This window comes from Lactuca serriola, chromosome 8 (assembly GCF_051521515.1).
Source record: "Lactuca serriola cultivar US96UC23 chromosome 8, Lser_US96UC23_V15, whole genome shotgun sequence".
Classification (NCBI taxonomy): Eukaryota; Viridiplantae; Streptophyta; class Magnoliopsida; order Asterales; family Asteraceae; genus Lactuca; species Lactuca serriola.
The window spans coordinates 252,194,113-252,215,464 of record NC_136415.1 but is presented as its reverse complement, the minus strand read 5'-3'; the positions used below and the strand labels follow the sequence as shown (position 1 = coordinate 252,215,464).

The following is a 21,352-nucleotide window of genomic DNA, read 5'->3' as shown; positions in this document are numbered from 1 at the left end:
TACAAAGGAATACACTCCAACCCCGCAACACGGGGAATCTTCTATGGTTTATAAATTAAATTAATATTTAGGGTGGTGGTTATTTCCACTAGTAAGTACTAGGAAAATGACGATGATGTAGTTGAACTTTTTTGTATTATGGTGTTATGGGTACACCTCATAGCTTTATATAGTTGTATGTCTCATGTATTTAAGTATTGCGGACCTTTTCTCTATGCGATATTCATCATTTGGGCATACCTTTCTCATATTACGTCCACTAAAAATATTCTTAATTAAACACAATTCGATTATTAGCATTTTTCAGTTAAGCTTGGATTAGGTTTAGCCAAAGTCAAACTAGATATCCCATTAATATTTAAAAAATATTAAATTTCACACCATATATAGAAAAAGTGAACTAGTGGCCATGATACATTAACCACCATGCAATATCTCTTTTTTGTTGCAAAATGATGCAACTTCTACTTGCAATTCTTTGTGCTACCACCAACATTATATCAAGTTTCTCTGCAAAAGTCTTTCTATACAGTATTTTCTTTTATATTTTACGTAAAAATAACTTGTTTTTTTATCACTCTAACTATTTCGTCACCCAAAAGTATCATTATCCGTTGCTCCAAAACTTGCCCTTTATAAAGCAACCAAAGGATCTTTGGCTTTTGGAGAGATCTTTGCAATCAATTTGGCTCTTGGAATCCAAAAGTGAAGCAAAACAAATTGGCTTTTGGGATTTTATAAGAAGATTAGGCTCCTGGGCTATACACCATAGAAGCTTGGTTAGTGGAGATAGAGAGATGGCTAGGGAACGATGGAATACTACCAATGGGATCCATGGGCTTGATTCAATACTTGGTTTTTGGGCAGGTGTAATGATGTTTGCATTAGTCCTTTTTGCAGTCATAATCTTTTCATGTGCTGAAGGAGCGGAATCAAAAGACAAAAATGATGGCGGAGGAGACACCACGGCCTATGGTGGCAGTGAGTGTGTTGCAGGGTGTGGTGCAGGATGCGGTGGCTAGCTGGAAGTCCATTTGATCATAATTGACCAGTGCCAACGACTGAATGAAAGGTCTTGATAAATGTTTTTGTTTGCTATTGACATAATTAAAATTTACTTTCATTATTTTTGAACTGCGGTTGCAATTGGAAATGATGATTCAGGTAAGGGTAAACCTATTACTCGTATAATTTTTGATAATTAATTAGATATATCAGTCGTCAGATGTAAAATTTTAACATATAACTTCAACATTATTATAAAAGAGTACCAATTATTTTAATTTGAGAAGCCCAACTGTACAGTTTATAGGCAATATTGAAATTTTTATTTCTTAATTCTCTTTTCGTTGAGAGAAATTCCCCTAATGCTGCTACTAACTAAAGTTTCAGCACGTTTTTCTTCATTTTTTTCAGGCCTTTTAGAAACGTCGACAGTCCAGTTTCAGGCCAACTTCATCAGTTCGTATCAGTTTTTTTTCATGGATAATGGATCTTTTACAAAAAAAAAATAAGAAAAACAAAAAAATATGTTAATATTGATTACAATTACAAAATACAAATATAGTTTGGAAAATGAAGTAAATATAATTCTTAAATCTTTGTTTCTTCAATCATTAAAATATATACAATATTCAATCTTTAATCGTCCATGTTTTATATTTATTTGTCCTTAATAATTGTAAGTAAATTAGAACCAACATTATTGATTTCCTATTCCTTGGTACTTATTTGAATACGATTTTAAGCATCTAAGTGTTTTATCTACTATTTATAAGTGGTAAATGTGAGAATTGTTAAAAAATGTATAAACACACAAGATTATAACTTGAAAAGTGTCCTTAATTACTAGAAACTAGGTTGATACACAAAAATGTTACAACTCAATACCTCACTACAAAACCCTATTCTAATCTCCTTACAAATCACTCAAATTAAATAGAAACATACAAAGAACAGAATACATATGAACCCTAAAACTAACAGAAACCCCTAATCGTAAACGAGAGAAAGAGAGAGTATCACTATGTGTGTGTAAAGAGTTTCTCGACTTATGAGCCATCTAGTTGCGCATTCTCCATATAAATACCCGGGCCAAGGGTCGACTCATGGATCAAAAGATTTGGGTGTCTGTCAAATCGGGCAGTCATGTCGTGTTTTTGTCTGATACGACAATGTTTTGTATAACACGAACACGACACGATACGATGTCGTGTTTTTTTTCATTAACACGAAAACGAACCAATTAAAACACGACAACACGACACGACACGACAAATATAATATTACATAACTATTAGTGTATTTCGTTCATACTTAAAGATATATAACACGACAAAAACGACAAACACGAAAAACACGACAACCCCATGCTTAATCGTGTCAATTTCGTATCGATTTATGAACACGAACACGACATGACACGACACCGTGTTTTTTAATCTTGACACGAAAACGACACGAACACGAATTCAAATTTTGATTTCGTCCCGATTTCGTTTCGTTTTGTGTATTTTTGTCATGTCGTGTCATAAATTGACACCCCTAGGTGTCTAGCTATTCCATCGTCTTTGATGAAAATGAGCCGCAACCCACCACAATTACAAGATTTACACTTAATACCCTTTGAACATACTTACTTCATTATCGGTCCAAATAACTTACAAATAAACCCCTACAATAATAAAACATTAACAAACATATCTAATGCACTAATATAAAGAATGTTAAGTTTAAAACACTAAATATTGTATTATTTCAATACCTCCACTCAAACCTAACAAACCAATAGTATTAGTACATCTATCAAACCAATTCTCTTTAAGAGAAAATCATGTTGTGAGAAAACTAATGACTTGGTCAACAAATCTGCATTTTGATTTGAAGAGCTAATCTTTATGATTTTTAAAATACCATTTAATACCTTTTTACGAACAAAATGAAGATCTACTTCAAAGTCTTTTGTTTTATTATGAAACACATGATTTAACGCCAATTGGATAACACACTTGTTGTCACAAAAAGCATAAACATGGGTTAAGTTTTTAATTCTAAGTCACATAATACCTTTAAAATCCAAATGTTTTCACAAGTAATAGAACTAAGAGCTTTATATTCAGACTCAGTGGAAGATCTTCAAACAATTGACTGTTTCTTGCTTTTCCATGAAACTATTGAATTACGAATATAAATAAGATAACTAGTAATAGGCCTTCTTGAAGAAAGACAGTTTGCCCAGTCAACATCCACAAATCCATTTAACCCAAAAGTATTAGATTTTGTTATAGCAACTCCTTTACCAGGACTACCTTTGAGATACCTTAATAATCTAATGACAACATTTAGATGAGATTTTTTAGGTTTGTGCATGAACTGACTTAAATTTTGAAATGAATAAGAAATATATGGTCTTGTTCTAGTTAAATAAATCAATTTTAAAACCAATTTTTGAAATTTGGTTATATTATCAAGAAAGTAATCTTTATCACAATCACGACTGACAACAAAATTTGCTTCTAAATGAGTTTTAATTGGTTTACAACCCAGCATGTCAATTTCATGTAACAATTCAAGACAATACATCTCTGATTAAGAAAGACACATTTGTCTGTATTGATTACTACTTCTATTCCAAGAAAACCTCTCAACTTACCGATATCCTTAATTAAAAACTCAGTTTTAAGAAACATTTTTACCTTTTCCAGTTCATTATTTTTACTACCAGATAATATTACATCATCAACATACACTAAAAGTATAATAATTGAGTGATTTTTTGTACAAACAAACAATGAATAATCATTATCACTTTGATGAAAACAAAAACTAAACAAAGAGAAACATAACTTCTTATTCCACTTTCTAGGTGTTTGCTTCAATCCATACAATGATTTAACAAGCTTACAAACCCTAACGTCTCTTTTTGTGTGATATGCTCAAGGCAATGTCGTATAAACATCCTCTGAAAGATCGCCATAAAGGAAAGCATTCTTATTATCTAATTGATACAAAGGCCATGATTTATGGACAGACAAAGAAATAACAATACGAACATTCATAATTTTAACAACAGGAGAAAACGTGTCTTGATAATTAATTCCTTTTCTCTGGTTATAACCTTTTGTAACCTATTGGCTTTTCTATTATTTGATAATTCAGTAATGTTCCATGTATGATTCCTATAAAGAGCCTATATATCATCATTCATGGCCTTTATCTAATTTGGATTAGAAGATGTTTCTTCATAATTCCTTGGTTCTATAGTTTTGTTTAAGTTTGAGGCAAAACATATAGTTTCATTATTTAGAATATAATAATTAACAACTTTTCTATCCCTTTTTTATCTTTTTCTTCAACAACATAATCACTAAACTTAACGGGCATTCGGGTTTTTCTCCTAGACATAGAGCACCGCAAAGAATTACTAAGAGTAATTAAAGAATCAGAGTGATTATTTCCCTCATAAAAATTGATCTTATGTACTAGGCATTGACTCACCAGTTGGAGGCACATGTGCCTTGCCAGTCTGGTTGGTGACTAGACTGCTAACAATCTCACCAAGGGATTGAGTTACACTAGAACCATTGAAATGGCGGTTAACACTCTAGTCATCAAGATTTATAGTATCATTCATATATTCAAATGTATTTAAATCATCACAGGAAAAAAAAGTCATGTGTGTTAGAAATATCAGGTATTTTATCCAGAGTTGTTTCAACACAAAAGGAAAAATAGATTTATAAAACTTCACATACCTAGAAATAAAAATAGAATTAGAATTAAGACTTAACAATTTATAATCTTTAATAAGACTTAACCATGTGGAATACATTTTTATCCCTTTCAGAAAACTTATCAATTTTATTAACTTTATTAGTAAAACATAAACTTCCAAAAACTCTTAGAAATTCAAATTTAGAAGTCCTTTTAAACACTAATTCATATGAAGACAATCAGTTTAATATAGAATTTGGCATTCTATTAATCAAAAAATAAAAGTAAGAAGTGATTATCCCTAATATTTAATAGGAAGACCAAACTGAAAAAGTAAAGACCTAGCAACATTAATGTGACAACCCGAAAATTTTTTTCTTTGAAAGCTCAGTCAGTCCACTCAACTGAGTGTCAAACTCATTAGTAATGAGTTCAAGCCTTGTTAAAGGTCATTTTAAGGAGTTTATCCTAGTACACTTAAGGAATAAGTGTTGGGATGTACCTACTAAATTCATTGAGCATCATCAAAGCCCCCTGGGTTCGTTAACTCGAAGTTTCCTAATCATGTCTACAAGTTGGACAAGGCGTTGTATGGGTTACATCAAGCTCCTCGAGCGTGGTATGCGAATCTTACAAAACACTTGCTCGAGCATGGATACTCTCGTGGCACTATCGATCAAACTTTATTCATCAAGCATGTAGGTAATGATCAGATTCTAGTCCAGATATACGTTGACGACATTATCTTCGGGTTTACCAGTCCACAACTATGCAAAGAGTTTGAAGGCGTTATGAAAAAGAGGTTTGAAATGAGTTCGTTGGGTGAGATGACCATGTTTTTGGGGCTCCAGGTCAAACAAAATTCAACCGGAATCTTGCTCCATCAAGCTAAGTATGTGGAGGATATTCTTGAGAAGTTCGGGTTTCAAGACGCAAAACCTGCATCGAGATACTGATGCCCGAAAGACCCCTGCTGAATCCAGATACTGATGGCGAATCCGTAGATCAGACACACTACAGATCGATGATCGGATCGTTGATGTATCTTACTGCAAGCCGTCCAGACATCATGTTTGCAGTTTGTCAATGCGCACGTTATCAGGCTAATCCTAAACTTTCACATCTTATTGCTGTCAAAAGAATTTTTTGGTATATCAAAGGCAGCCCAAAATTAGGTCTTTGGTATCCGAAAAATAAAGAATTTGATTTATATGCTTTTACTGACAGTAATTATGGAGGCTGTAAGCTTGACAGGAAATCTACATCAGGAGGATGTCAATTCCTCGGAGACAGGTTGGTGTCATGGCAGTGCAAGAAACAGCATACCGTCTCAACCTCAACAGCAGAAGCAGAATACGTTGTTGCATCTGCTTGTTGCTCTCAAGTTATCTGGATCCAACATCAGTTGTTGGATTACGGTTTGAATTATCTAGAAACCCCCATCTACTGTGATAATGAGGCTGCGATTCAAATTGCTAAAAATCTTGTCCAACATTCCAAAACCAAGCATATCGATATCAAAATTCATTTTATCAGAGATTGTTATGAGCTTTCGCTCATCCGTCTGGAACAAGTTCCCACTACTAATAATGTGGCGGATCTGTTCACCAAGCCCTTTAACAAAGCTCAATTTGATGTGCTTGTGGGATTTTTGAAAATGATTCGTTTTGAGGATTAAATTTTTATTTTAGGTTAGGTTAGTTTAAATTTGCGCATTTTAGTGATTTCATTCTCACCCATGCACAAATTTAGGGAGAGAAATAAACAAAAACCAAACAAAAATTTCAAAAATCCAAAAAATTAAAAAATCAGAAAATCAAAAATATGTTGCTAATAGTTTTGCTTGTAGGTGATGTGTTGGGAAGTGATATTATCAAGTGATAACAGGCAATCTAAATCTGCGTAACGTACCAAAACTAAATCATCTACGCTCTGTGATTCGATGCGCCGGTAGGCACGAAAGATTCTAAATGGACTTGACTAGGCAGAGTTGAACTTAAGGAATTCAAAGACTTGACAAATCTTTACCTAGCTAAATCCGTTTAGCCTGACAATACGACGCTCGGATAGGTTGAGTAGGGAGATATACATGGGAACCTACTAGTCACATTAAAAGAACTCATATCTAGAACTGTGGATTAACTTTTCCTCGATGTGCGGATTTTGTTCTTAATTCTGGTATTGATAGGGTGACTGGGAAATTCCGATAAATTAGGTATGTAGAAGATTATTTTCTTTCTTTCTATCTGTTAGTCATATGTTGCTCCCTCTGCGTGATCGAGAGATCCGACCTAGACTGTAACATATGCAACTCTATCTCTCTACATCTTCCCTCTATGCAATTCTTTCTATCTGTTAGCCATATATTGTCTTCTTTGCGTGACTTTCAATCCGACCTAGTACAGTATATGCATCATTCTTCTTCTCAATCCCTCTAAAAACTTCAGTTAGTCATATGTTTCACCCTCTGCGTGATTGGAAGAGATCCGACCTGGGTGTATAGCATATGCATTCTAAATCTATCTTCTCTCTTAATAATTGTCTGCTCACCCGATGTAAGGAGTATTCTGGAAGTCCTTGATTACTGGAACATATTAGGAAGAGGGAAACATGTTCCAGTACAATTAAAATTGAACATTTACAGATTGTCTGTAGATCTCGTTGCTTAATTTAGGTGGACAACAATATCCCTGGTCGTCGTCAGCTAAATGGTCCCTAGGAAATTTATCTAAGCATATAGGATCAAAATATCTTGTCGTTCTTAGCTTGTCCAAATTCATCACAAAGTTTTCGTGTTTAAGTGGATCACAATACCGGCGATCAACCAGACATAGACATGAAGGTAAAGGTACCGACAAGTGGATTAGGGCTGTCTAACAACTTTGATCTCAGTGTTACAAAATTATATTCAGTGATTGTTGAGATAAGTTTGGTCTGTTTTTATTTTATTTTATTTTTATTTTTATTTTATTTTTAATTTTTATTTTTATTTTATAATTATCAAAATTTTAATTTTTCTTAATTCTTAAATTTTGGAAATTAATTTTATTTTATTTTTAGTTTTAGTTTATGTTAATTTTAATTTTAATTTTTAATCCTCAAAAGATTTTATTTTTGAAAAATTTTGGGATTTGGATTGTGCCTTACACTGTGTCGATAACAGCTTAAAACTAACAGAGTATATAAGCAAGGGTTTTCAGCCGAAAACTCTTCTACTCCTCATTTTCTTCTTTCCGGCCGTAAACTCTCTCCCACTCTCTCTCATCTCGAAAAAAAAAATTGGTTTTTTTTTGTGAAATTGCTCGGTTCATTTCAAAGGTAAGCCAAAATCGACCATGAATATGTGTTTATTTCATGAAATCGACGGGGATTGGGGCTTCAATCGAAGGAAAACGGATTTTCAGAGCTTACGGTTGGAGCTTACGACCAAGGAGCTTACGGCTGTAAACTCCGTTTGCGGCCATGAGCTTACGGCCATGAGTTTACGGCCGTAAACCCTAATTTGAACGTAAACTCCATTTTGGTAAAATTATTTTTGGGGCCAAAAATTAAGTTGATTAAATAAGAAAACCATAAAACATTAATTGCTCTAATATCTTTGTTTTCTTACTTGGCTCGGTTTCGTGCAGATCAAATGGCTAACCTGAAATTTGCGGACATGCATAATTTGGCTATTGTACTGGCGGATCCTCCTGTTGCTCATGGAGAGTTCAAGTCGATGATCCACAGGCTGAGGGAATGCTGCTTAGCCTCTGCTATCTCGATGAACCCTGTCATTTATCAGAACAGCATCAGAGAATTCTGGAAGACTGCCAAGATAAAAAAGGATAATGATGGAGCAGTTACTGTTGAAGCATTCGTGAAGGGATGCAAGATTGAGATAACTGAACAATTCATCAGAGAAACCTTGCTGATTGATGATCAACCTGGTTTTCCTACTGAGATTGGGATCGAAGATGTCCAAAAGATTCACAAAAAGATGGGTTATGAAGGCGATTTTCCTCCTACTGTGAAGAAGCTTCTGCCACCGTACTATAGATTTTTGGCTCACGTCTTTGTGAGCTGTATTTCTAGCAGAAGGTCTGGTGCTGACGAGATCTCACTGAGGAATACGGGAGCCATTGCTTCACTTGCTATAGGGATAGACTTCAATTTCTCGAAGTTTATCTTAGACGAATTCGTGGTAAACATCAACGCAATAACCCGGGATACTTTCCTAATGTATCCTAGGTTCATCCAAAGGTTCATTGACATACAATTCTCGGAGATGGTCAAGGAGGGAGATACCTTAGACATGAAGTCTCTAGGTCCACATACTGTTGAGCTAATCAAGCAGAATCGCAAGGGAAAGGTTGTATTCCAATGAAAGTATCCACTTGTGAAGTTTGGAAATTTTGCTAAATTGAACGAAGCATCCGAGTCTCATGGATCTGCTGACAAGTTATCTTCTGAACCTACGTCTTCAGAGAGAGTGATTTCAGATGATGACGTCATCACGGTGTCAGAACACGGTGAAGAAGAAGATACAACAGTTCCTGATGCACTTGTGGCTGAGGAACATGATCTGACATCAGTGCATGTTCAAAGTAACTACAGTGAAGGTACCATGGAGCACGAGACAGAAGTCATGGAAGGTGAAAACGACTTTCTTGATGATCTCGACCTTACTGGCTATGACAAGGATGATATTACATTTACCCTTGAGAGCAATACAAACCTACTGTCAAAAGAGAATCTCGACATATTTTTTGACAATGTCCATGATGTTGCTCATCCAGCAACGGAGATACGGGAAACGGAATATGTTCTCGAATCAACGCCTCTTTCTACCAAACAAGTGGTTGACACAACAACTCCTATGGAGACAGTGTTAGGGATTCATCCCCTTGACATTGTTTCTCCTAACACAGAACCACTTCAGAGTGATCATACAACAACCCAGACTTCTCAACCTCCTCTGAAAAGAAGAAGACGTGATCCCAGACAGGGGATTCTTGATTCTGATATACTTCAAGGTCTCCCAACATAACCATCAACCACTACTCCTATTGTTTCATCAAGACCTATCAATGAAGGACCTAGCACCACCTATGAAGCTGGTGGTTCTTCAACTCCCGCTGGATTCTTTTCTCCCAGGCCTGATCATGATGTTGCCTCTGTGAGGCCTGCCATGCATTTGGCTCAAGAACAAAGCTCAATGCCTTCCTCCCGAGCCAAGGGAATTTCTATTGGAGAAGGTCTTTCAAGAGAAGATAATCCCACGCTTATTGGTCTTGAAACGGAGATAAATGTGCTCAATCAGAAGAATATTGAGCTTGACATTCAGGTGACTGATCTTTTGACTGAAAACTCCAAGCTCAAGATTCAAGTTGTTAATTTTGAAGAAGACAAGGTGTTAAAGACAAAGCAAATTACTGATCTTCATACTCACTTCAGTCTTCTCACTGCAAGTTACTACGACTTAAAGAAGAAGTTGGAAGAAGAACTTGGAGATAAGTTTAAGTCGTCTATCGATGAGCCCAGAATTTATATCCCTAATCAAGATGCCCCCATTGTTCCTGCATCTGCTCAAACTCCTCGAGTTGTGGATCGATTCGATAAGGAACCAGCTCAAGCTCCAAGTGTGGTAGCTCTGAAACGTGCCAAATTGGCCAAGGCAGCTGAGAAAGGTCAACTTTTGTTTAAAAGGAGCTCGGATCAAAATACTCATGGGGATCAGCCTAACATCACTGTTACAGATCTTGGAGAGAATCGCTTTAGAGATGTATACGGTGATAGGTCAGGGATTATCTCATGGGGCTTTCACGACACTTTAAATATGTGGATCGTGAGACAGAAGAGTGGCAACACAGAACTGTATAAAGATGCTCATGACTTCCATTCCTGGATCAGGGTTGACCTTTCAGAATTATCAAAGGCTCCTTTTGCGAATCCCTCTCAAAATCCCAAGGCTACACAATTCAAGAATTTCTTGGAAGATCAAGTGCTTAAGGGTTTTCCTTCAATGAAGACTGCAGAGTCGATTATTAAACTATACCCAAGTGTACTTGATCCCAAAACCAATCAACCTATTCGATTTGTGATGTGGCCTGCTGCCAATCAAGTAAAGCAGATTCCTGTTCTTCATAATCATTCAGATGGATCTCTACGGCCCATGCTTTACTGGGTGTTTGATGAAACTACAGCCTCTGCTGTCATAAAGCTTGAAAATGGATGCATTCGTTTATATGAAAAAAGAGATTTGCTTCAGTTTGGGAAATAGGATATACATCAGTTGAACCTTCATCAGATCAAGGTTGCAGAAGACATTTTTGAGCCAGCTGCCAAAGAATATACATCTATGGTTGCCGATATCATTAGCAAACGGATGTGGAATGGGGCAATGGGGAAGTCAGACGTGATGGTGGTCGACAAAGATTGAGCTCAAGCTAGCACCAAACCAAGGGGGAGATTGAAGGGTCCAGTTAGTGGTTTGGTCTAGGCTTTCAATTGTAATAGTTCATTTGAGTCTTTATTGTGGTTTAGTAGGTTGTTTTGGTGTTTATGGCCTTGTAGTGTGTTTACGGTCGTAAACCTAGTTTTCGGCCCAAGTCCCCTATAAATAGAGGTTGTGTAGGTAATTATTGGTTGTTGATACTAGAGAGTTCACGGTCACTGTAAACAAGTTGTACCCGACGTTTTTCAGTTATAAAGTGTGTGCAAGCTTGTTTCTATTTTACTTCTACTCCAATTCTTGTTCTCTTTGATTGTTTGATTATTTGATCACTGGTAAGATCTGTTTTTCAGGACCTTACAGCAAAGCAAATACTCTGAATGTGATTTTGAGAACCACGCATCCTCTGTTCAAATAGGCGAGTGTGTAGGCTTGTTTCATCCCTTATCTTTCAATAAGCCCTCTAAATGCTTAAGTTTAAGAAAGCCTTATGGTGCATTTGATTGTAGAAAAAATTTCAGTTTTCTAAGGAAATTTTCCAAGAAAAATGTTCAGTTTTCTATGAAAATTTTCCAAGAAACATTTTTAAAGTGTGTTTGGTTGTGGAAAACTGTTTTCCTTTTGTATGAAAATGTTGTCAGAAAATAGGGTTGAGTTTTCATTTTCTATTTTCAATGAAAACGCATTTGGTTGGAACAGGTAGAGTTTTCATTTTCTATCTTAGAAATTTAAAAAACTTTGGAAAACTGTAAAAATCACTTTTCTAATTTACATATAATTTGGAAAACTGGAATTTTTCATTTTCTTAAAAAACTTTGGAAAACTGAAAGAACCAAACGCATTTTCAAAATTTCCGTTGTGCGTTTGGTTGTGGAAAATTTATTTTTAGTTTTCTAGGAAAATTTTCCCACTCCCACCCTACCACTACTATCATTTTCTAAAAATGAAAATCGACAGAAAAAATACACATTTAAGCATGTTTTCTAATTTTCTAAAATTGAAAATGAATAATGAATAATTTTAACTAAACGCGTTTTCTAAACTTTCCAATGAAAACTGAAAACAAAAAACAAGAACTAAAATGGGAAAACAAAAAACGGAAAATGAAAAATGTTTTTCCGTAAGTAAACGCAACCTTATAAACTCACAAAACTTTCTTCCTCCCACACCTAAGTACAAGGAAGCTTAATTTACCCACTCACAAATTTTTCTTCTAAAATTTCCAACACTACTTGTTACAAACCCGAACAATTACGTATCAAATTAAAAATTATTCTACAACAACGCAATACCCATGCATCATGATGAAAACAAAACAAAACAATACAATGATGATTGGAAAGAAGCACAAACTAATACCAATCTAGTGTGGTTGAATAGTCCAAACAAATTTTGTTGTTGGGAGGTGGAGGTGGAAATTGCATGGGATGATTGTATGAAGACAGTTTGAGCTAAACAAACATATACTAACCACAACAGTAATATAACTACATTAACATAAAATAAAACACAAATTTTCTTCTCCTCTACTTTGATGTATAATAGCAATTAATAATAAAAAAAACAGAATAGAATTACGAATAGCCGTCTGTCAAGAAACTCGGTGGATACACTGTCTCACTTTTCACTTTTCACCACACAAGGATCGTGCAGCTTGTAATGCAAAATACGTGAGGATGATGTCAGCCCCAGCACGCCTCAGACACATGAGCGATTCCAGCATTACTTTTTCCTCATCAATCATTTTTAAAACACCCCCTGCTTTTATCATCGAGTATTCTCCAGAAACCTATTTAAAAAAAAAAACCCAACACAAAATATGATTTTACAAATTTGCCCCCTCGTTTAATTTAAAAAGAGAACATGGGATCTGACTAAAACTACCTGATATGCAGCGATTGGCAGTGGAGAGTTGTCTCTGAGCAACCTTATCACATCTAAGTATGGCAAGCCTGGTTTTACCTGTGCCACACAATCTCAATTAAATGCAAGAAATACCAATGTACTTTCTATAATAAACAAGTGAATTAAAGTGCATTGCTATTTTATGCATTTAAACCAGAAGAAAAAACCAACCAGAAGGATATCGGCCCCTTCAGACTCATCTGCACGCAATTCGATCAGCGCTTCTCGATAGTTTGCAGGGTTCATTTGGTAACTTTTGCAAAAATACCACACAGAATAAATAAATACACTACTTTAATCATATAAAGAAGAAAAGGGCTAAATACCCAAATATAGCATTGCACTTATTATATGTTTTTTTTTTCTTATTAGGACATTTACTTTAACAAATCTACCGGATTATAGCAGTGAAAATTACTTTTTGGTGGATCTTTAAAGTACAATGTTGTAAGTATGATTCTATAAGAAACAAATCAATGGAACTATGTTGCTCTTTCTTGCATTTAACCCTAAAAAAAAAAAGTTAATCAAAAAGGAAAAACATAACATACGTTTTCTTGTCTCCAAAACGTGGATTTGAGTCTAAAGCTTCTCGAAATGGACCATAAAATGAGCTTGCATACCTATAGCCAACAAAAACAAACATAGAAAAGCTTGTCATTCTCCATCTCTTGGTTGTGGAAAAGACGCAAATGCCCTTCTCATCCTGTTTTTTTCAAAAATAGCACTAAAATGCTTGCCAAGTCATGTCTCGTCCTTTTTTGTTGGGACAATGTTTAGAGGAAATCAAATTCTATATAAATAAGGTAGATTAGAAAATTTACTTTGCAGTATATGACATGATAGAAACATTCTGGAAGCCTTCAGCATCAAGAGCTGACCGAATTGCCCCTACACGCCCATCCATCATGTCACTCGGGCTTACCACATCTGCTCCAGCACGGGCCTATATTTATTTTAAAAAATAAAAAAATAAATAAACTTTTTCTATTAAGTAATTCTTTTTGCACTAAATCAAAAAAGAAACACAAATATATATATGGCTTAATGGATTAAATCAAAACTCAAAAGTTCAAATGGTCTGGTGATTAAAGAAAATACCTGTGAAACAGCCTGTTTACACAACTGATGCACAGTCTCATCATTCATTATAACTCCTGTGAAATGTAACATACATGAAAAATGAGGGCAAATTTGTAAAAAGTTTAGACTTCTGATTTCCTTAACTTTCTCTATTAAGTCAAAAGGAAACACTTACCATCTTCTCTGACAATACCATCATGCCCATCTGAAGAATACGGGTCTAGAGCAACATCAGTGTAGATGATCTGTCCATATGATTTCACCAAAAGGTAAATATAAATATAATATATAAATATAATTACTTTTAGTAAAAACTAAAAAGAAAATAGGTTGAATGTAAATTCTTACAAGATCAGGGTACTTGTCTTTAAGCAACCTAATTGTTCGAGGTACTAATCCGGAATCATTATATGATTCATCTCCTGTAGGAGTCTAAAGAGGCAAAACACAATCATAATGTAACATTTTTTTTTCAAAATTTTCAATGTCTTAATAATAATAATAATAATAATAATAATAATAATAATAATAATAATAATAATAATAATAATAAATATATGTTGTTTAGCCCATTTAAGAAAATAGATAGCAACCTTTAATGCATCTGGAACTTTTGGGAAAAGCACAATACTGTTGACCCCAACATCACGGGCCTTTGCCACCTGTACAAAGTATACTGTTATCACAAAGCTATTATTTCATTAATATCAATTTGCATAGTTCATAATTAGAATGAAATAGATATAGATATGTTATAATATAATTAAAGGCTGCACAAGCTTCTTAAGGCTATTTGATCATTGGGGTGAGGAGGGTATTTGTGTCTTTTGCACAGTTTTTCGGTGGGAGATAAAATAGATAAGGGACCTCTTCTAGAAGCCCATGTCTCCATCCAAGCCTATAGCAACCAGGCATGGCACCAATTGGTGTGTCCTCTTCGCCTGAAAATCCAAAAGAAGAATGAGGAAATTATGCAATAAAAATATTAATAAAAAAAATATAAGAAAAATTTTGGTTTTGTTCCTTTTTTACTCAATGGAATAAATGGAGACATGACTTATTGTGGTAAACTATATCAGGGTATTTCTTTTTTACTTAAAGGTTGATCTCATAAAAGACCTTATATTTTGTGTATTGTCTTTGGATTAAACCTCATCTTTATTTTTTTCATGAAAAAGACCTTATATTTTTTCATTTTTTCAGAAAAAAAAAAACCCTCAACTTTGTCTTTTTTTCCGGAAAAAACCCTCAACATTCTAAATGTTTCCAAATAAACCCTCAACTTTCTTTGTTTTTCCTGAAAAAAACCCTCACATTTTACAACTTTTTTTAGATAAAAATGGCTAAAAGGGTCAAAACACAAAATATAAGGTCTTTTATGAGATTAACCCTTTACTTAATACAGAAAGAATGATCTAATACGGAAAGTCAATGAAATGAGGCTTTCCACATTAAGTCATAACTTTTTACAAATTTTCATCATTTATTTTTCAAATGTTTTTTAAGTTTCATTTATCCAAACAACACTTATCCATAAAACACTTAATGGAGAAATAATAATAATAATCTGGTATGCTACATATTGGCATTTCTTTTAAACTTAATGCAAAAAGAACAACTTAATAGTTAATACAGATATTCAAAGGAAGAGAGGTTTTCCTCATTTAGTTTTTCTTCCTTTTCTATAAGTGTGCCCTGATTTTCTCAAATACTTTTTAGATATCATTTATTTAATGGGGAAAAAAGGATTTTGACCTTCATGAATAAAAAGAGGGTATACAAAATTTGCAGGGGATAAGCTTGTTTCTTGGAATGCAGATCTCAAGACTGGTGACCTTCGATTACGACGTGGCCTTCTATTAATATCCTTCATAAATTATACAGAAAAAAAATAAATAAATAAAGGTCAGGAAGAGTACAACAAAATTAAGAGAAACTAAATTTCCAATAAAGGCTAAATGCAAGAAATAGACATGTACTATAGCATCCTACTTTTGTTTCTTTCTATCACAGCATTGTACTTCCAATTTTTTTCTTGTTAAAGCATGTTAGTTTGAAAAGTATACACAATTATAACATTATGTTTTCAAAATGAATTTCTTATTAGAACTTTATACTTTAAGATCTATCTAATTATATCAGTGAAAAACTGAAGATTGCTTTGTATTTGGATATAATTGGTAGATTTGTCAAAGTATGAAAGTAGGACTCTGTAATAAACAAATCAATGAAAGTATGTTGCTATTTTAGAATCTAACCCTTTCCATTAAAATACTTTATTAATATAAGACCAATCAACTTATCTACCAATTTATTTCACAAAAGGAAAAGTAAAGATTATGAACTCTAGCATTTTCCATGATCAAATTCAATTTTTTATAGTTATTGCATGAACTAAATATTAGATAGCTGCCAACAAAACCTGTGGTTTCTGAGACATAATGTAATAAGTAGGAAGCTATTTTGTTCGTTATAACAGAGTAAAGATGCAAAATATCATCAATTATCAATAACATTTTGCAATTATATATTGAACCCTTGAACAAATTCAAATCCATAAGTTTGACAATAGTGAAACTGAGGTGAGAACTTACAAGTGAAGGAACCACCGGAGTGCCAGCTGGCGATGAAGGAGTGGCTGGCACTGGAGGTGCTTCAGGGATGTTTCCGGCAACAACAGCGGCTTCACATTCGGCATCACTCCTACCCATCTTTTTCATGGGTCCATCATTAATTGAAGCCTTTAATACAAGCATACGCCTATGTGGCAAAGTAGAAGGTGATGACTGAATCGGAAGGGTATTTTTGAGATTTCCATAAGTCCGGCAATCTAAACCCCTAATTGTTCCAACATTCAATGGCATATTCACTATAGAGGAAGCCATACCTATAAATTCTGCAAAAGGGTATCAGAAACAACTTAGGAGACAAAGTTTGCAAGAAAACAGTAATACCAAAGGTTTTCAGAATTCAAGATCTGACACATTGAGAAAACAAAAGATCTAAAATATAAAGAGTTAAGCAAATCATTCATCAATACAGTTTCAGTTGAATAAAACAGCAAGGAAAACAAATAATCAAAAATAATACCAATAATGAGAACAGAAGCACAAAGTGAATAGCCTTTACCTTTTATAAATGAAATCTTTCTCAATTAACTAATGTAAACATAAATGCCAGTTGCAATAATATGTTGCATAATTCATGCCAGATAACATGTATTGGTAAAAAGGTGAATATTGTTGCATAAGTAAGCATTTAACAGATGGCACGTCATGAGGTATGTCGTGCAAGTTACAATGTTGCATATTTTGATCTTAGAATGAAATCGAGTAGAATATTTGTCTAAAAAATGAAGCTGTTGCATAAATTGGGAAAAGGGTGAAACATATTTGCACAAACAAGCAACTGACCCTAGATAAAAATTAACAATTTCATTCGGGAATAAAGTATATGATCTTATTGTATATCTTACCTGCATTTTAACATCATAAATAGGCATATTCAACTATGAAATATAATACCTAATGAGTTTGTATTAAAACAAGATATATAAGTCAGATTTGCATTCTAAATATACATCCTAATACCTCAATGCGTAACTTCCAGTGTGATATTACATACAGGTGGTCAAAGATCCATGAAGAACATACACTATGTGAACGGACTATTGATGCTAGGTAGTTGACGCAACAAGTTCGATTAGTCAATGTTGAAGAGTGAAAGAAGCAGCTTAAGATCTAATTTATGCTATGGTAATTCTTAACATAAAAGACAAAAGCAATACAACCACAATATGTTTAATCTAATAATTACAGAACATAAATGCACTCGAGAGACTAATACATAAACGTTAACCTCAAACTGCAAGATATTATCCCAATGTTAATTTTTGATTAATAGATAAATCAAATGCAGTTGTAGACCCCGTAATACGTCAAGTCCCCAACACAATTTTAAGAAACAGTCACTTTAACTCCGAGTACAGAATCAACAGGATCGATACGAATACCTAAACTTACGATCGGGAGGAAGAATACAGGAGGGGAGAAGCAGGAGCTCCGGCGTAGACCTTCGCCCTCGACGTGACGCTGAGGCAACGGTAGGGAGACTAGAGAAACCGTATGTTTGGTAAGGGTGAATGAAAGCGTACAAAGATGGTGTGATCGTTTTAGATTAGATTTTGTTTTTATCTTGTGTTATTTTACCACTAACTTTTTAAAATTTATGAAGTTGCAACGAAAGTCACATTTTGTAAAAAATGACACTAAACTCGGGTTTTTTTGGTATTGAAGTTTTAGGGAGTGGGTCGCTAGAAGGGACTCGTTAGCGCGCTAGCCTCGCTACACACTGCTCCTGGCGCACGTCAGGGAGCTCGCCGGCCAAGGATCGCTACACCCACAACAAGAAGAGAGAGAAAGAAGTTTGGGTTGTGATTAGTTATGTCTATTTTGTTTTTTTTTTCTTGTTTTTTTTTCAAAATAAAACCTATTAAAATCATATATTACCACTTCCTGTATTTTTTCAATTAATACATACTAAGCTTATGTGAGCTACCACTAATTTGAGCTTAATTATTGTTGACCACTCATTTGAGCTTAATTATTGTTGAATTGTTTCCTTGGATATTCCCATTACTAATTGAAGATTTGTGCAAAAGAAAAGCTTATATAACTTTTATGGGTGTTATATATTATGTTTGATGTGCATTATAATGCGACTAATTTTATTGAAATAAAAAATATGAATTTTTGTCTAGGTAAAACATAGACACTTTGGTTTCAACAATTGTCTATGCAAAAGACATTAATTTTCTCCTCATGCAAAGGGCATAAATTCTCTCCTCGCCAATGAAATAGTCAAAAAAAAGAGTTTTAGTTCGGTCATATATTTGTGTAACAAATGCAGGTTTAGTGCCTATGAGGTGAATAGGACCCACAATAGGAGTTGGACTAAGGTCCTGTTTGGCAGGATCTGAATTTTTAAGATCTGAATTTTTAAGAGGTCTGAATTTCTAAGAGGGTCTGAAATTTTAAGAGCTGAATGTTTAACATGCTGTTTGGTTGGGACCTCTGAATTGTTCTGCTGAATTATTAAAATGACCATTTTACCCTTCTGTTTTATTTTTTATTAAATTCAACTGTTTATTTAGAAAATAACCTAATAAAAATTCTTAATTATGTATTAAAAAATATATAAACACCATATAAAATCCAAATTTAGCATAAATCAAAATTAAACACAAATCCAAATCAAACATAAATATTTTTAAATCCAAAATATCATACTAAAATCCAAATAAAATCCTACAAATTTAATTTCACCCCAATTGATTCGCAATCTGGTCACGTAAATTATCCATGTATTCATTTCCTTGTGAACCCCATTCCATATCGTGTACGTTTTCGCCATCATTTTGTCCCCCTTGTAGTTGAGCATTGTTCTCCTCGAACGCCATAAATAACTCATCATGAATATCGCATTTCCTTATGAAATTGTGGACTGCAAAACAAGCAACGACTATATCTCTTTGCACTGAAAAAGGAAAAGGAGCCATTCGCTTTAGAATTGGGAATCTCGCCTTCAAAACACCGTAAGCACGTTCAATAACATTTCTGAGTTGCGCATGTGCATGATTGAATTTTTCTTCCTTAGTTAACGAACGTCGCCGTCGATAGTCGGCTAACCAATACCTCGTGTTGCGATAAGGAGTCATAAATCCACGAGTATTGGTGTATGCAGCATCGCAAAGGTAATATTTATATGTACACATGAGTAAAGGAAGTATTATATATAGAATTTAATATCGTATTTTAGAATAATCTTAAAAAGAATTAAAAACCTGGAGGAGGGAACGGAAAGCCTGAAGTCGGGTTACATGCAACTTCTTTCAAAACTCGCGAATCATGTGTTATACCCTCCCAACCGGCCCATACGAATGTGAACATCATATCAAAATCACAAATTCCTAAAACATTTTGAAAGCATTCACCTTTTCCTCTTCCCCTATAGCAAGTTTGTTGATCAGCAGGCACAACTGCATGTACAAGAGTTCCATCTAGTGCACCTATTGCTCCAGGAAAGATTTCTTTTAGCTTACGATGCCTCTCTGAGGAATTCACAGTTGCATTAGAATTCGTTGGCACTATAACTTCTTTTGCAAAAATCATCATTGCATTTAGCACCTCATGAAAGCATCTATGAACTGTTTCTGTGGAGTGTTGAAACTTTCGTTTGATAATCCTGAACCGTTTATTATGTGTTATAGTAGTTAAGAACATAGCCATCTTTTCTTCAACGCTTATATGCCTACTACTTTGCAACCAATTGTTTCGTCTAAAATGATTGCATAAAAGTACATATGCTTCACGTGAAAGACGCATCAAGTCTTTGCATTGTGTAGAAGTTCCATGTAACAATTCTTGCGTATGTTGATGACCACTCATTTCCGAATCATTATCAATTGCCCTTCCAATTCTGTTGGATGCTAGATTCAACCAATAGCAACATAGTAACAGGAAAAATGCAATTTCTTCATCCGAATCCATAAACAATCTGTTATTTTGAAAATACATAACAATTATATTAACAACATATAACATAAAAATTCATCCAAAACATCAAGTCATTCATATCATATAAAAATCTCGCAATGCAAAACATCAAGTAATCCAAAACATCAAATCATTCATGTCAAGTAATCCAAAAAAAAATCATCTAGTTCAAACCAAACATCAAGTAAAAAAAAACCCATCTAGTTCAAACCAAACATCAAGTTATCCAAACATCTAGTTATCCAAAAAAAAACATCAAAACATTCAAAAAATCTTCTTAGCGAAACATTCCATAGTGTGCTCCAACAGTCTTGACCCAATTCTCACAAATAGCTGGATCAATGGTTAACCACACTTGCCTCTTATCCGCACCTTCACCAAAAAGAGCAACAGCAGTAGTGTATCTTGGATCAAATATTCCCCATCCTAACTTCTCCAATTTTTCCATACACGCATCCAAATTTGAAGAAGAATGCTTTTCCACAAATATTTTAGCAACTGTGGCAATATCTTCACCGATTTCAAGCAATCTTGAATTGGATGCATCTTTACCCTTATCTTTACCCTTATCTTTACTTTTATTTTGACTCTTTGCCGTATCTGTAGTCTTTTGTTTTTTTGATTGAGCGGATGACTCGTCACTGAGACCTACGGTTTCTTGTTG

At 34.3% G+C, this 21,352-nt stretch overlaps 1 protein-coding gene and 1 long non-coding RNA gene across 3 annotated transcripts; one reads left to right on the top strand and one right to left on the bottom strand.

Annotated features, from left to right (window-relative positions):
• Window positions 1–474: 474 nt before the first annotated feature.
• On the top strand, window positions 475–1,659 carry LOC145069006 (uncharacterized). The gene is made up of 2 exons (XR_013689210.1): window positions 475–1,072; window positions 1,417–1,659. It is a non-coding gene; the product is annotated as an uncharacterized LOC145069006 (long non-coding RNA).
• A 10,932-nt stretch (window positions 1,660–12,591) lies between these two features.
• Window positions 12,592–18,311, bottom strand: HEMB1 (Aldolase superfamily protein). 2 transcript variants are annotated; one of them, XM_079014317.1, is made up of 13 exons: window positions 18,157–18,311; window positions 16,729–17,030; window positions 15,890–16,001; window positions 15,002–15,075; window positions 14,728–14,796; window positions 14,483–14,566; window positions 14,310–14,379; window positions 14,153–14,208; window positions 13,876–13,997; window positions 13,603–13,674; window positions 13,223–13,304; window positions 13,031–13,108; window positions 12,592–12,935 (listed from the first exon to the last, which is right to left on the bottom strand). In XM_079014317.1, exons 2-13 carry the CDS (start codon window positions 17,017–17,019, stop codon window positions 12,771–12,773), a joined length of 1,275 nt encoding a protein of 424 aa, XP_078870443.1. In that variant the 5' UTR covers window positions 17,020–17,030; window positions 18,157–18,311; the 3' UTR covers window positions 12,592–12,770. The 2 variants fall into 2 exon arrangements, with proteins under 2 accessions (XP_078870443.1, XP_078870442.1); XM_079014316.1 differs by having other exon boundaries at window positions 18,147–18,304.
• Window positions 18,312–21,352: the final 3,041 nt, after the last annotated feature.